The 14,562-nt window shown below is 45.3% G+C and overlaps 1 protein-coding gene across 1 annotated transcript in view; it reads right to left on the bottom strand.

The window, feature by feature from the left end:
• Positions 1-14,562, bottom strand: part of LOC124616617 (probable cytochrome P450 6a13) — a 181,061-nt gene that overhangs the window by 69,166 nt on the left and 97,333 nt on the right. The window contains exon 3 of the mRNA XM_047144940.1: positions 9,463-9,902. Coding sequence (XP_047000896.1) covers positions 9,463-9,902 — 440 coding nt within the window. The remainder of the gene's footprint in view (positions 1-9,462; positions 9,903-14,562) is intronic.

Here is a 14,562-nt window from a genome sequence, read left to right as displayed (position 1 = left end):
GCAATACTTTTCCTTCCTCTTCTATTAGAAGATAGGGTTAAGAAATGCAAACCTACGTGTATTACGTTTGTAGATTTAGAGCAGTTTTCTGGCAGTACTAGCTAAAACAGACTCTTTGAAATTCTGAAGGGTAGTACTTGCTGCTCTACTAGCACATCTGCATAATATGCAGGAGACCAAAGTTCAAATGCTAGCACTCCTACGAAGTTTAATTCATTGCTTTGGCCGACTGTTTACTATACATAAAGGTGAAAGTCAGTATGTCTCAGGAACAGAAATTGTACATGTTTAATATCACGTACACCTGAGCTACATACAGAATTAACCTCATTTCACTCATTGCCAAGGTCCTATTCCTATATTGGAGAGCCTTGGCAATACTCATGAGAGTTTAGAAAAGAAATAGGAACGGGATGAGTTGGAACTTGTATCGGGGAGGGTGACATACTACGGTATTTCAAGGAGGTGTGGTAGCTGCAGTGAGACAGTGGTGTAATGGCTAGTGCATCTGCTTCTTAAGCAGGAGACCCAGGTTGGAATACAGGCGCTGGTACTACATTAAATTTACTGCTCCAGCCTACATCATCATCGTAGCTGAAGGTGAGTATCAATATGCCTCAAGGAACATCAACATTATGTAATTAAAGCCTTAAGGTTTGCCGAGTACATTGCAAGTCTGTGACAGACTTGAAAGATCAGCTGGAGCCTCATGAAGAGAGGTTAAAACCAGTAAAAGAACATAAATTAGATGTAGTCAAACAGGCATGGGTAAACTAATTAGAAAATTGGACGATAAAACTACTAGATGATGGTCGAAGTAGGGAAGATATGACTTACTGACTAGCAAAAGAATGAAAAGTTCGAAGAAGTTAATTTTGTTAACACTGAATTAAAATTTAACTGTTACGAAGTCATAAAGGAAGGTATTTGTCTGGAATGTAGCCTTGTATGGAAGTGAGATGTGTTCAGTAATCAATTCAGACAAGAAAATAATGGAAACTTTTGAAATGTGCTGTTACAGGAGAATACTGAGAATCAGACGGGCAGATCAGATAACTGATGAAGTGATACTGAATCAGACTGAAGTGGAAATAGGTTTTGCGACAAACTAATTAAAAGAGGGAATCTGTTCACGGAGACATCTACATGATTACTCTGCAATTCACATTTAAGTGCTTGGCAGAGGGTTCATCGAACCACAATCATACTATCTCTCTACCATTCCACTCCCGAAAAGCGCGCGGGAAAAACGAACACCTAAACCTTTCTGTTCGAGCTCTGATTCCTCTTATTTTATTTTGATGATCATTCCTGCCTATGTAGGTTGCGCTCAACAAAATATTTTCGCATTCGGAAGAGAAAGTTGGTGACTGAAATTTCGTAAATAGATCTCGCCGCGACGAAAACGTCTTTGCTTTAATGACTTCCATCCCAACTCGCGTATCATATCTGCCACAATCTCTCCCCTATTACGTGATAATAAAAACCGAGCTGTCCCTTTTTTGCACCCTTTCGATGTCCTCCGTCAATCCCACCTGGTAAGGATCCCACACAGCGCAGCAATATTCTAACAGAGGACGAACGAGTGTAGGGTAAGCTGTCTCTTAAGTGGACTTGCATCTTCTAAGTGTCCTGCCAATGAAACGCAACCTTTGCCACGCCTTCCCCACAATATTATCTATGTGGTCTTTCCAACAAAAGTTGTTCGTAATTTTAACACCCAGGTACTTAGTTGAATTGACAGCTTTGAGAATTGTACTATTTATCGAGTAATCGAATTCCAACGGATTTCTTTTGGAACTCATGTGGAGCACCTCACACTTTTCGTTATTTAGCGTCAACTGCCACCTGCCACACCATACAGCAATCTTTTCTAAATCGCTTTGCAACTGACACTGGTCTTCGGATGATCTTACTAGACGGTAAATTACAGCATCATCTGCGAACAACCTAAGAGAACTGTTCAGATTGTCACCCATGTCATTTATATAGATCAGGCACAGCAGAGGTCCCAGGACGCTTCCCTGGGGAACACCTGATATCACTTCAGTTTTACTCGATGATTTGCCGTCTATTACTACGAACTGCGACCTTCCTGACAGGAAATCACGAATCCAGTCGCACAACTGAGACGATACCCCATAGGCCCGCAGCTTGATTAGAAGTCGCTTGTGAGGAACGGTGTCAAAAGCTTTCCGGAAATCCAGAAGTACGGAATCAACCTGAGATCCCCTGTCGATAGCGGCCATTAATTAGCTGCGTTGCACAAGAACGATGTTTTCTGAAACCATGCTGATTACGTATCAATAGATCGTTCCCTTCGAGGTGATTCATAATGTTTGAATACAATATATGTTCCAAAACTCTACTGCAAACCGACGTCAATGATATAGATCTGTAGTTCGATGGATTACTCCTACTACCCTTCTTAAACACTGGTGCGACCTGCGCAATTTTCCAATCTGTAGGTACAGACCTATCGGTGAGCGAGTGGTTGTATATGACTGCTAAGTAGGGAGCTATTGTATCAGCGTAATCTGAAAGGAACCTAATCGGTATACAATCTGGACCTGAAGACTTGCCCGTATCAAGCGATTTGAGTTGCTTCGCAACCCCTAAGTTATCTACTTCTAAGAAACTCATGCTAGCAGCTGTTCGTGTTTCAAATTCTGGAATATTCCATTCGTCTTCCCTGGTGAAGGAATTTCGGAAAACTGCGTTCAATAACTCCACTTTAGCGGCACAGTCGTCGGTAACAGTACCATCGGCACTGCGCAGCGAAGGTATTGACTGCGTCTTGCCGCTTGTGTACTTTACATACGACCAGAATTTCTTTCGATTTTCTACCAAATTTCGAGACAATGTTTCGTTGTGGAACCTATTAAAGCCATCTCGCACTGAAGTCTGTGTCAAACTTCGCGCGTCTGTAAATTTTAGCCAATCTTCGGGATTCTGCGTTCTTCTGAACTTCGCATGCTTTTTCCGTTGCCTCTACAACAGCGTTCGGACCTGTTTTGTGTACCATGGGGCATCAGTTCCATCTCTTACCAATTTATGATGTATGAATCTCTCAATTGCTGTTGCTACTATATCTTTGAAATTGAGCCACATCTCGTCTACAATTGCATAGTCAGTTCGGAAGGAATGGAGACTGTCTCTTAGGAAGGATACTAGTGACACTTTATCCGCTTGTGGAGCAGGGAGTAATCAGTTTGATAATGGAGCGAAATGTACAGTGTAAGAATTGTAGAGTGAGAACAAAGCTTTAATACAGTAAGCTGGCTCAAATCGTCGTCAGTTGCAGTCTTTACGCAGAGAAAAATGTGTTGCACAGGATTCTGCCCTACATTTATGGGTTTTACTATACGATTAAAGAACTTCATACCTCGCTTGTCTGTTACATTTTCTGTTCTTATGATGCATTCAGATACCATCTGATGTAATGACGCACTACTTACCACAGCATTTACATTCTGTTTCTGTTAATAACAGAAGAGGACTCTAGCCTTCTCTCTTACATTTAGATATAATGCAATATGGATCTACACTTTATCGACTGATGAATTAGCACATCTTAACATTAGTGACGTTTCCGATGCTTTCGCCTAGTAATACACTTCTTTCGTAAGACTGATTCATTTTAGTGCAATATATGTAAATATAATGTATTATAGACCCCTAATCCATTGCGTTTACTTTTGTTAAGTATTTACCAATTTGCTTATTATATGATGCTTATACAAGGGCCTGATGAAAAGTAATGCCTCCCAGTACTTTATTCTGTTCTCCGTAGAGTAGAAGTGTCGTGGTTCCATCAACAAAGTCAAACACTCTTCAGCAATACTATCAACAAAGTGGTCTCTCGTTGGGAGAAATGTGTTCGTCGCCAGGGTGACTATGTTAAAAAATAAATATCTAGGCATAAAGATTAAAGATTTAGAATTTTGGAGGCATTACTTTTGAGCACACACTCACAGAAACTGGTATTGTCATACTTCAATAGAATTAATGTATTATTCGTGTTAAGTATAGTTAAAGATAGTTTTATTTAGTGCATTAGGTTCAGATATGAAACATGTGTTTATTGTATTCACAAAGACCCGAAGATTGTGCGTTGTTGTGCCAAAATCGATACCAAATACAGCAAGGCCTGCGTTGTTGTGCCAAAATCGATACCAAATATAGCAAGGCCTTTAAATATAGCTGAAGGATTCATTCATATTTCAAAAAAAAGAAAAGTAAGAACTGCTCGCATGCCCCGGCTTATCTGAACATGGATATGAATATAGCATAGTCTGTCTGTAAACTGAAGAATGAGTAGTGCTTGTGGTGTGGGAAGCAGCTTTTGCTGGGAGAAGGCTACAGGTGCTGCACAAGAAGGCTAAGGATCAGTTTCACATCTAGCAGTGCAGTGCAGTATGCGGTGAATGACGTAGGTTCTCTTGATGTATACTTCTTGCACTGTTCAAAACAATTAATGGAACACCTAAATAAACGTCCGTAGATTAAACCTATTTTGAAACAGGTGGTAGCTGAGGTCTGTTACATGGGTTGGGACTTCCGCTTTCAACGTACCCAACAATTAGAATCATTCGCCATCTATTGGCTCTGTCATGCCTTACAGTGTCGGGTGACACGTCACATGGAAGTGAGTACCGGTGCCCCATTGTTGCTGCGCGGGATTAGCCGAGCGGCCTGAGGCGCTGCAGTCATGGACTGTGCGGCTGGTCCCGACGGAGGTTCGAGTCCTCCCTCGGGCATGGTTGTGTGTGTTTGTCCTTAGGGTAATTTAGGTTAAGTAGTGTGTAAGCGTTGGGACTGATGACCCCAGCAGTTAAGTCCCATAAGATTTCACACACATCTGAACATTTTTTTTGTCCCAATTGTTTTCTACTGAGGTACACAGATAGCAGATGTCATGGCGAACGATCTATTTAACTAAGCACGTGCAACGTGACATCCTGATGCAATGCACGTCACAAGGGCGATCTGTTTGATCCTAAAAAGGACAGAGCCTCACCATGTGTCATCCATAGACTGTGGACACGCTGCATGGAGACAGGTCAGTACACAAGGCGAGTTGGACAAGATCGCCAATGCATTACAACCCCACGTGAAGATCGTTATCCGACCATCTCCTTGTTGCGGCGTCGCACGGATATCGGCAGAGAACTGCAATACGATCTCAGAAGAACCACTGGGCCAGCCGGAGTAGCCGAGCGGTTCTAGGCGCTACAGTCTGGAACCGCGCGACTGCTACGGTCGCAGGTTCGAATCCTGCCTCGGGCATGGATGTGTGTGATGTCCTTAGGTTAGTTAGGTTTAAGTTGTTCTAAGTTCTAGAGGACTGATGACCTCAGCAGTTAAGTCCCATAGTGCTCAGAGCCATTTGAACCATTTTAAGAGCCACTGGAGACCAGGCTGTAATGAACAGGTTACGATACAGAACCGTATGATCCAGAGTTCTTGGCAAGACCACATCTTGCAACTCGCCTTCAGTTCTCGCGCTCCCATGTCAACTAGCAACTTCGTCACTAGCAAAACGTCTTATTCACAAACGAGTCCATAATTCCTCTGACATATGGTGATGGTCGTGGTCGTGTGTAGAGACGCGTGGTGAGCGGTACATCCCAAAGTTGTCCACGAAATCGACCGGTTTCCGAGGTTCTGTGATAATGAGCGAGGGCAGTGGCGTTTCTGTAGAGTTCTCAGTGCTAAAGACAAGCAGCACTGTGTCGCACAATCTTAATAATTAATGTGGGGCACAAGACGAATGTATTCGTTACGACAGTACACCTAAATCTGACGTTAATGTGCTATGTCAATATTGTGGGAGAATTTTGATATCAAAGTGATTGACTGCTTAATTAAAGTGATCAATTAATCCCCTCTCATCCTCTCCCGCCTCCTGGGAAATCCCCCCTCTCCTCTGGGATATCCCCGCTCCCCCACCTCTACCTAACCCACCCCACCCCTCCCTCTTTGGCAAGAAATTCCAATTTTGCTGACAAATTCTAATTTTCGTGGTAAATTCAAATTTTCATGTTAAATTCAATTGCCAGTTCCATTGGAGAGGATATAATAATAATATTAACATACTTTCATTATAAAATTTCGTTTTTCATATATGTTGGTGTCAGAGACTGTAGGGTACTCTCTTTTTTTATGATATTTGGAAGGTGCAAGTATTACCCTGCTGGAGGATGTACAACTAGATACCCTAATTATGTAATTCCTCTGTACAAATAATGCAACTTTCAGTCCGTCTTGATTGCAAAATGTTTATTCATATGACCGATATCGGATCCTTTAGAACCATCTTCAGATCTGATATTTCGGTTACAGGAGTAAACCGTCCAAATACAGCAACTTCCACATGCTTCGTCACATAAGCATACATTTTTAAAAATTATGAGCATTTACATGCACTGACACATGTCCAACACACATTGCAAAATATGTTGCAAAAACCTGTGCCCCAACACAGCTATCGATCGTAAAAGATATCGCCTAGACACTACTACATTCCGCAAATGTAGTTTAAAGATCATGCATAATAATAATAATTACACCTTCCTTAGGCGACTACAGAGCAGAGCACACAGCCCTCATCTCCGCTCGCCACCATAGCCAGCGACTCAACTGGGGCCATGGCACAGCGCGGGGCATGCGAGCACTTCTAGCACACCACACTACCTTCTCTCACCCCAGCAGCACACCTGAAACAGCTATTGGTTACGTGGTCAACTGAGGCCTGCATGCTGACAGTCACGACGTATGGGTGGCCTACTGGCCGATGTGTCACCCTGCCGGCCTGCTGAGTGCCGTAAGAAACCCATGAGGACACGTGCTGGCTGCCTGCTAAGGCGAGCAGTCAACTGTTTGCACGTACCACCCCAGCCACCCACTGTGGGCCACATGAGCCCAAAGAGACACGCACTGGTGGCAACTTGCTTTGCTGCATCGTCGCTCTCCAGAACTCGTGGGAAACACCAAAGCACTTCCTGTCAATTTGTTAAGCGTTCTGTGTGTGGCGCTAAAGATGTGAGCAATAGTAAAATATCTGCCTGCACACCTGCCCATCCCAAATGCGTCCGAGCCTGCAGACCTGGGTTTTCCCCAGGCCCAGCTTTGTCGGCAGCTTCCTTTGTTGTCATAATTACCTCTTAACTGCCACCTGAAACATCGACAAAGTGCGAAGGGATTAGTGGAACACCTGCACAATCAAGTGTCACCGATCTCCAGAACTGGTGGGAAACACGGTGGCGCTTCTTGTCTGAACACGTGCAGACACTCCTCAGGTTGTCCAAAGCCGTCCTATCCCCCGGATCACATGGATGCTTAAATATCCCTTGGGGGCCTGGGTGGGGGGAGGGGTATATCAGAATATTGAACAATATGTCATCCCAGAACATTCTGGGATGTGTTTTCGAGATATGCCAGAAAGGCAGACCCTGTGAACAATAGCAAAATATCTGTCAGTAGACCATACCATTCCAAACCTGTCTGACCCAACAGACCTGGATTTCCTTCAGAATACCGTCCTGTAGAATGAGTGTGGTTCATAGACATTCCTCAGCCTGTCCAGCATCCTATTGTTCCCAGAACACGTGGGCACTTAAATGTCACACAGGATCTGTGGCAAGACAATTTCGATATGTAGGACAAATTACGTCTGCACATAAACATCTGTGAAGCACTAGACACAGTTGTGCAAGTAACTATATAAAGTCTTTCTCCCCCTCCTCCCCCCCCCCCCCCACGTCCCTGCAAACAATTAAGTGAATTTCCCAGACTGATCGAAAAGGGTGGAGGACGCTTTTGCCCTGCCTGTAGGCCAGCCCATCCGAAATGTGTCTGAGATGGCAAACCTGAGTTTTCCCCATTCTACGGTCCTGTAGACGTGTTCCCACCAAATTAGTGGACAGACCTTGTGTATATACATCCCCAAGAGGATAAAACTCCAAATGCAGATGAAATTGACACATGCACCTGTGACACCATCCTACCGAAAGCATATGAATACCTACTAATGCCACATTCTGAGGCGCCTTGTCACAGTTCATGTGCCTCTCCCTGTCAGAGATTGGAGTCCTCCCTCGGGCATTTACAATCGTTTACCATGTAAATTTGAATTTCCCACCAATAGGGTTGTGGTGAGGGGAAGGCGGAGGGGGATTTGTTACAGTGATGGGTAGGAGGAGAGGAGACCAACTTAATTAATTAGGCAATCAGTGTGATATCAATTTGATATCGAAATTGTCCAAGAATCGTATTTGTTCCACCGCTTGTGGCAGCAGATGACCAACGTGAGTGCCTTTGCTAACAGCACAACATCACCTGTAGTGCCTCTCCGAGGATCGTGACCATATTGATTGGATCCTAGACAACTGGAAAACCGCAGTCTGGTCATACGAGTGCCAATTTCAGTTGGTAAGTGCTGATGGTAGGGCTTGAGTATGGTGCAGGCCCCATGAGGCCAGATTCCCAGGTTGTCAACATGGCACTGTGCAAGCTAATGGTGGTTTCATAATAGTGTAGGCTGTGTTTACATAAATCTAGTGGGTCCTCTGGTCCACCTGAACCAGAATAACAATGCGCAATGTTTTCAGGCCACAATTGTTCACCGCTGGTTTGAAGAACATTCTGGGACATTCGAGTGAATGAAAATAATCGAAATGTCAGTTGGTGCACAAAATCTTGCTCCAGCAACACTTTCGCAATTATGGATGTGTGGTGTGCGTACTGTAAGACCTTCGGTACGCACACCATCAGATTATTTGACTTGTCGTTCTAACGAAGTAGGCGAGTGTGACCAATATGTCTCGTGGTCTTATCGTGGCGTGTTTATCTTCTGACGTTAGGTCACATGATAGAAATTCCACTTGCACGCTTAGAGTATCAGAGTGATGGTGACCAACTTTAAACGGAACTCGGTTAATTTTCACACACATTTATTAAAATAGTAACAAGCATAAACCTTACGTAACTTGATTCTGGATGCTATTTATAATTGACAATCTGAAGTTCCTTTAGTCTTGGTACGTTAATCTTATTCTCACATATGTCTGATACTTGACAAAGTGTCTATTCATTTATCTTCATGGCTATGTACAGGAATATGATAATCTTCTTAGGTGCAAACTGAAACTTGACTGTAGACTGGTACAGACTAATGCAGACAAATGCAGACTGACTAATCGGAGGTCTGTACACTCGTTTAGTACCTGGCCCGTTCAGGTATCTATGTTAGCAGCAATCTCATTGGCTGCTTTACATATTAATACGCGGATCGGCAGAATTTGGTCCGTCTCCAAGGCAGCGCCATCTCGTAGTGCGGAGACGAACGAGCGCTGCGCCTGCGCTGTTGTGCTTAGCGGGGCACGCTCTAATGGAAAAGTTGTGTACGCGCTTACTACGCGGAACTATGTACACAACACATCTGTTGTGGGATTCTCTCACCTGCTGAAAGATGGCGCGCAGCGTGGTGCCGGAGAAGGCGGGCACGAGCAGCTCTCGCGAGCGGCGCCACCGGCCGCCCGCCTGGTGGAAGAGACCGCGGGGCGGCGGCACGTTGGCGGCCAGCCCGTGGTCGTGCAGCACGCGCAGCGCCGCCGCCGCCGCCTGCGGGCTCCTGGCCAGCAGCACCGGCCGCCACAGCAGGTAGACGCCCAGCACCGGCGCCGACGCGGCCGCGGCAGCGGCGCACAGCCGCGACAGCTGCGCGCCGATGTCGCGCGCCAGCAGCACGCAGCCCCAGCCGTCGCCGTACGGCGGCAGCGGCCACAGCTGTGGCACGCCGCGTCGCCGCCAGTAGCTGAACCACCAGGCCGATACAGCGGCCGCCGACAGCACGACGCCCGCGGACCACAGCGCCGGCGCCGCCGCCAGCGTCACCACCACTATACGCCACGGGTCATTTATAACGTGGGCCTCATACTTTTTTTTTTTTTTTGTAACTTTCAGTCCTAAGTCTTCAGACCCTTTCATAGTGTATACATGTGATATCTGTTCTTTTGGACGCCATTTTGATCCGGCAGCCACTGTGAATCACGACACAATGGAATCAAAGGCATTAGCTGCCAATGGGCATTGATTTATATCAATGGGACAAGTTGAAACAGTGACTGAAACCCAGTCTCTTGGTTACTGGCAGATGTGCTCATCAGCAAGCCATCCAGACACAGTGATCACCACAACCGCAAGGACATATCCGAAAGAACAGACCCCACGTATACATACACTAAAGGAATCCGCCAGGGGTGTCCATAGAACCGTAAGAGTACGAGGGGATGGAGATCTCTTCTGAACAAATTTTGCAAGGCATCCCAGATATGGTCTACAGGGTGTTACGAAAAGCTACGGCCAAACTTTCAGGAAACATTCCTCACACACAAATAAAGAAAAGATGTTATATGGACATGTGTCCGGAAACGCTTAATTTCCATGTTAGAGCTCGTTTTAGTTTTGTCAGTATGTACTGTACTTCCTCGATTCACCGCCAGTTGGCCCAATTGAAGGAAGGTAATGTTGACTTCGGTGTTTGTGTTGACATGCAACTCATTGCTCTACAGTACTAGCATCAAGCACATCAGTACGTAGCATCAACAGGGTAATGTTCATCACGAACCTGGTTTTGCAGTCAGTGCAATGTTTACTAATGCGGAGTTGGCAGATGCCCATTTTATGTATAAATTAGCAAGGGGCAATAGCCGTAGCGCGGTACGTTTGTATCGAGACAGATTTCCAGAACGAAGGTATCCCGACAGGAAGACGTTCGAAGCAATTGATCGGAGTCTTAGGGAGCACGGAACATTCCAGCCTATGACTCGCGACTGGGGAAGACCTAGAACGACGAGGACACCTGCAATGGACGAGGCAATTCTTCGTGCAGTTGACGATAACCCTGATGTCAGCGTCACAGAAGTTGCTGCTGTACAAGGTAACGTTCAACACGTCACTGTATGGAGAGTGCTACGGTAGAACCAGTTGTTGCCGTGCCATGTACAACGCGTGCAGGCACTATCAGCAGCTGATTGGCCTCCACGGCTGCACGTCTACGAATGGTTCATCCAACAATGTGTCAATCCTCATTTCAGTGCAAATGTTCTCTTTACGGATGAGGCTTCATTCCAACGTGATCAAATTGTAAATTTTCACAATCAACATGTGTGGGCTGACGAGAATCCGCACGCAATTGTGCAATCACGTCATCGACACAGATTTTCTGTGAACGTTTGGGCAGGCATTGTTGGTGATGTTTCGATTGGGCCCCATGTTCTTCCACCTACGCTCAATGGAGCACGTTATCATGATTTCATACGGGATACTCTACCTGTGCTGCTATAACATGTGCCTTTACAAGTACGACACAACATGTGGTTCATGCACGATGGAGCTCCTGCACATTTCAGTCGAAGTGTTCGTACGCTTCTCAACAACAGATTCGGTGACCGATGGATTGGTAGAGGCGGACCAATTCCATGGCCTCCACGCTCTCCTGACCTCAACCCTCTTGACTTTCATTTATGGGGGGATTTGAAAGCTCTTGTCTACGCAACACCGGTACCAAATGTAGAGACTCTTCGTGCTCGTATTGTGAACGGCTGTGATACAATACACCATTGCTCCATTGATATCAATGTTCACTGGCAGCTAATGTCTTTGATTCCTTTGTACCTTTTGCAGAGCATCTTTCTTGTTCTTCCAGTGGCTTCGCCGCAGTGGTAACACCAGTTCCCATCAAGTCATTGAGGTTAAGCGCTGCCTGACTGGGGTAGGACTTGGATGGGTGACCGTCTGGGTCTGCCGAGCGCTGTTGGCATGCGGGGTGCACTCAGCCCATGCGAGGCCAACTGAGGAACTACTTTGCTGAGAAGCAGCAGTTCTGCTCACGAAAACTGGTGACTGGGAGAGCGGCCTGCTGAGGGCGTGCCCCTCCATATCCGCTCCAAGTCATGCCTATCGGCGAGGGTGTCACAGCGGCGGTCGGACCTTTGGGCTTTGCGAGGCCTGTTCGGATGGAATTTTTCTTGTCCCAGCCGACTATTCATGGCAAGTGAGTCCAGTGTAGCACCGCTCACCAATCACCAGTGGTCGTTTCCATTTCACTTCAGTGATAAAACTGTGTGTGTTGTGAAACCTGTGTGCGCTCCAGTTTGTCAACCTAACTGTGAAATATACGAGGGTTGAATGAAAAGTAATGCCTCCACCTTCGTTAATTGGGCTTGGATGGGAATATTTTAGTAAATCAAGCGCGGAAATAATCCTCAGAATGTGATCTTTAATTATCAATATCCACTTTTCCACGTAATCACCAGCCAATTGGATACATTTCTACCAACGATGAATAAGTTTTCTGAAGCCGTCACGGAAGAAGTCGACACTCTGTCTCCGCAACCACAGTCTCACAGTTCTCTCAACGTCTTCATCAGAAGCATAATGATGTCCCCACAGATCGTCTTTCATTATCGGGAACAGATGGAAGTCAAACGGTGTTAAATCTGGACTGTATGGAGGATGCCGTACGGTGGTGAGATTCAGTCCCTGAAGTTCTGCTGTGGAGACAGGTGAAGTGTGTAGTTTGGCACTGTCATGCTGCAGGAAAACATTTCCCTTTTCCTTTCGGATCCTTGTTATCCGTCGTTTCAGAGTTCGCAACGTTGTCATGTAACGCTCTGAATTTATTGTTGTTCCACGATCAAAGAAATCAACATGGATAACACCATCTGCGGCCCAGAACGCTGTGGCCATGATTTTTCCAGCTGAGGGCTGCGTCTTGAATTTCTTTTTCTGGGGGAGTCTTTGTGTCGCTATTCTCTTTGGTGTGACGTCACGTGTGCTGCACTGCTGTTGAAATAGCTCGTTAATATTTTATAAATTTTAGACTTCATTTACTTATTTTAAAGTTTATTTGTTTTAATATTTGCCGTAAAAGTAACCTATTAGTGGATTTTCATTAATCTCAGTCTTTCTTCCTGTGTTATTGACTCGAGTGGTCTATTATTTGTGAGTCTGCTTTCGTCGTTCGTCTACGCCTCGCGCCTCAGTAGTGTGTTTACATTTTGCATCGTGCACTGCAGCTATAGCGGTTATAAGTTAAGTACTGACAAACTTATTTGTGCTCTGTAATACAGTTATTAAATTTAATAGATTTCAGCGGTGTTGCGTGCCATTTGTGGCGAAATAACGACTCAATAAACTTTTGTAATCGTTCGCTCGCTGTGTTTTATAGAGTTTTCAGAGTGTTGAAGTCGTTTAGTAAATTTCGTGCTTTAGTTTTCAACTGACGTTTATTATTCTTTCTAGTGAAATATTTCAGTAAAATTTTCATTCAGTGGTTTAACTTCGCCTAGTGTTACAGTGGTCGTTTAGATTTTTTTGTGTTAGCAAATAATTTTGTGAACTTTTGCTGGTATTCGTATCGGCTGTGTTGTAGTAGTATTAATACAAGTAGCTGCTTTCTTAGTTGGCAGAGAATCTCGAGACCATTACTGTTAATTCTTAAATAGTTCTACTGGTGTAACTGAACTTTGGTAACGTAGACGTATAGTTTCTTTTTCAGTAACTGTAACATTTACCATGAGTGAAAAGTGTGGGCTCTGTCGTAGGTTTGTGAGTAGTGGATTACGGTGTGGGATTTGTTCAAAGTATTTTCATTGGGGGGAATGCAGTGGGGAAGTCAGTGGTCATTTTAGGGAGATCCTCTCCTGGGAATGTAGAATCTGTAGTAGAAACAATAGAGGAGCAGGAGCGTAAGATCTGTGCCCTTCAGGTGCAGTTACAATGCGCAAAGGAGGAACTAGATAGGTTGAGGAGGGTGAAGGGCGGTGGGGAATGGGAACTGGCAGTTGGCAAGAAGGTAGCTAGAAAGAGGAGGAATTCAGACAGTTTTACTTTGCATACATGCAATAGATACGACCAACTGTCAGAGCTGAGTGGAGAGGAGCCTCGTGTAGCCGTAGATGTAGGTAACTTGCAGCAGTCCTCAGCAATTAGGAGGCATAGGTTAGTTGCAAAGTCTAGCAGAAAGAAGGTTCTGCTGCTAGGTAGTTCCCACGGTAGAGGTGTGGGCCAGCAGTTGCAGGAAGTGTTGGGGAGTGAGTACCAGGTCACCAGCATTGTGAAGCCTAGTGCAGTGTTGGCTCAGGTGACTGAAAGCGTAGGGTAGTTATGTAAGAATTTTACGAAAGAGGATCAGGTAGTGATAGTCGGTGGAGCAGGGAACAGTCTCGATAGGGACGGGGAATATGATGTCAGTGGTGATTTGGTTAAGATAGCTACTCAAACTGGTGGTACTAATGTGCATTTCGTGCAACTGTTTCAGCGTCATGATCGGCCTCACCTTAATGCGGCTGTTAGGCGCGTTAATGTGGGGCTGGGGAGGGCACTGATGGCGGAGGGCATGGATCACATCTCAGTGGTGCCAGTTGGGTCTATCAGTAGATGGGGTTTCACTAGGCATGGCCTGCACCTCAATAGGTATGGGAAGGGGAGGCTGGCTAAGCTTATAGGTGACAGTGTAGTGGGTGGTGGTGGTGGTAGTGGTAGTGGTATCACTCA

Source organism: Schistocerca americana, chromosome 5 (assembly GCF_021461395.2).
Source record: "Schistocerca americana isolate TAMUIC-IGC-003095 chromosome 5, iqSchAmer2.1, whole genome shotgun sequence".
Lineage (NCBI taxonomy): Eukaryota > Metazoa > Arthropoda > Insecta > Orthoptera > Acrididae > Schistocerca > Schistocerca americana.
Note: the sequence above shows the minus strand (reverse complement) of the source record. Positions and strands in the feature narration are given on the sequence as shown.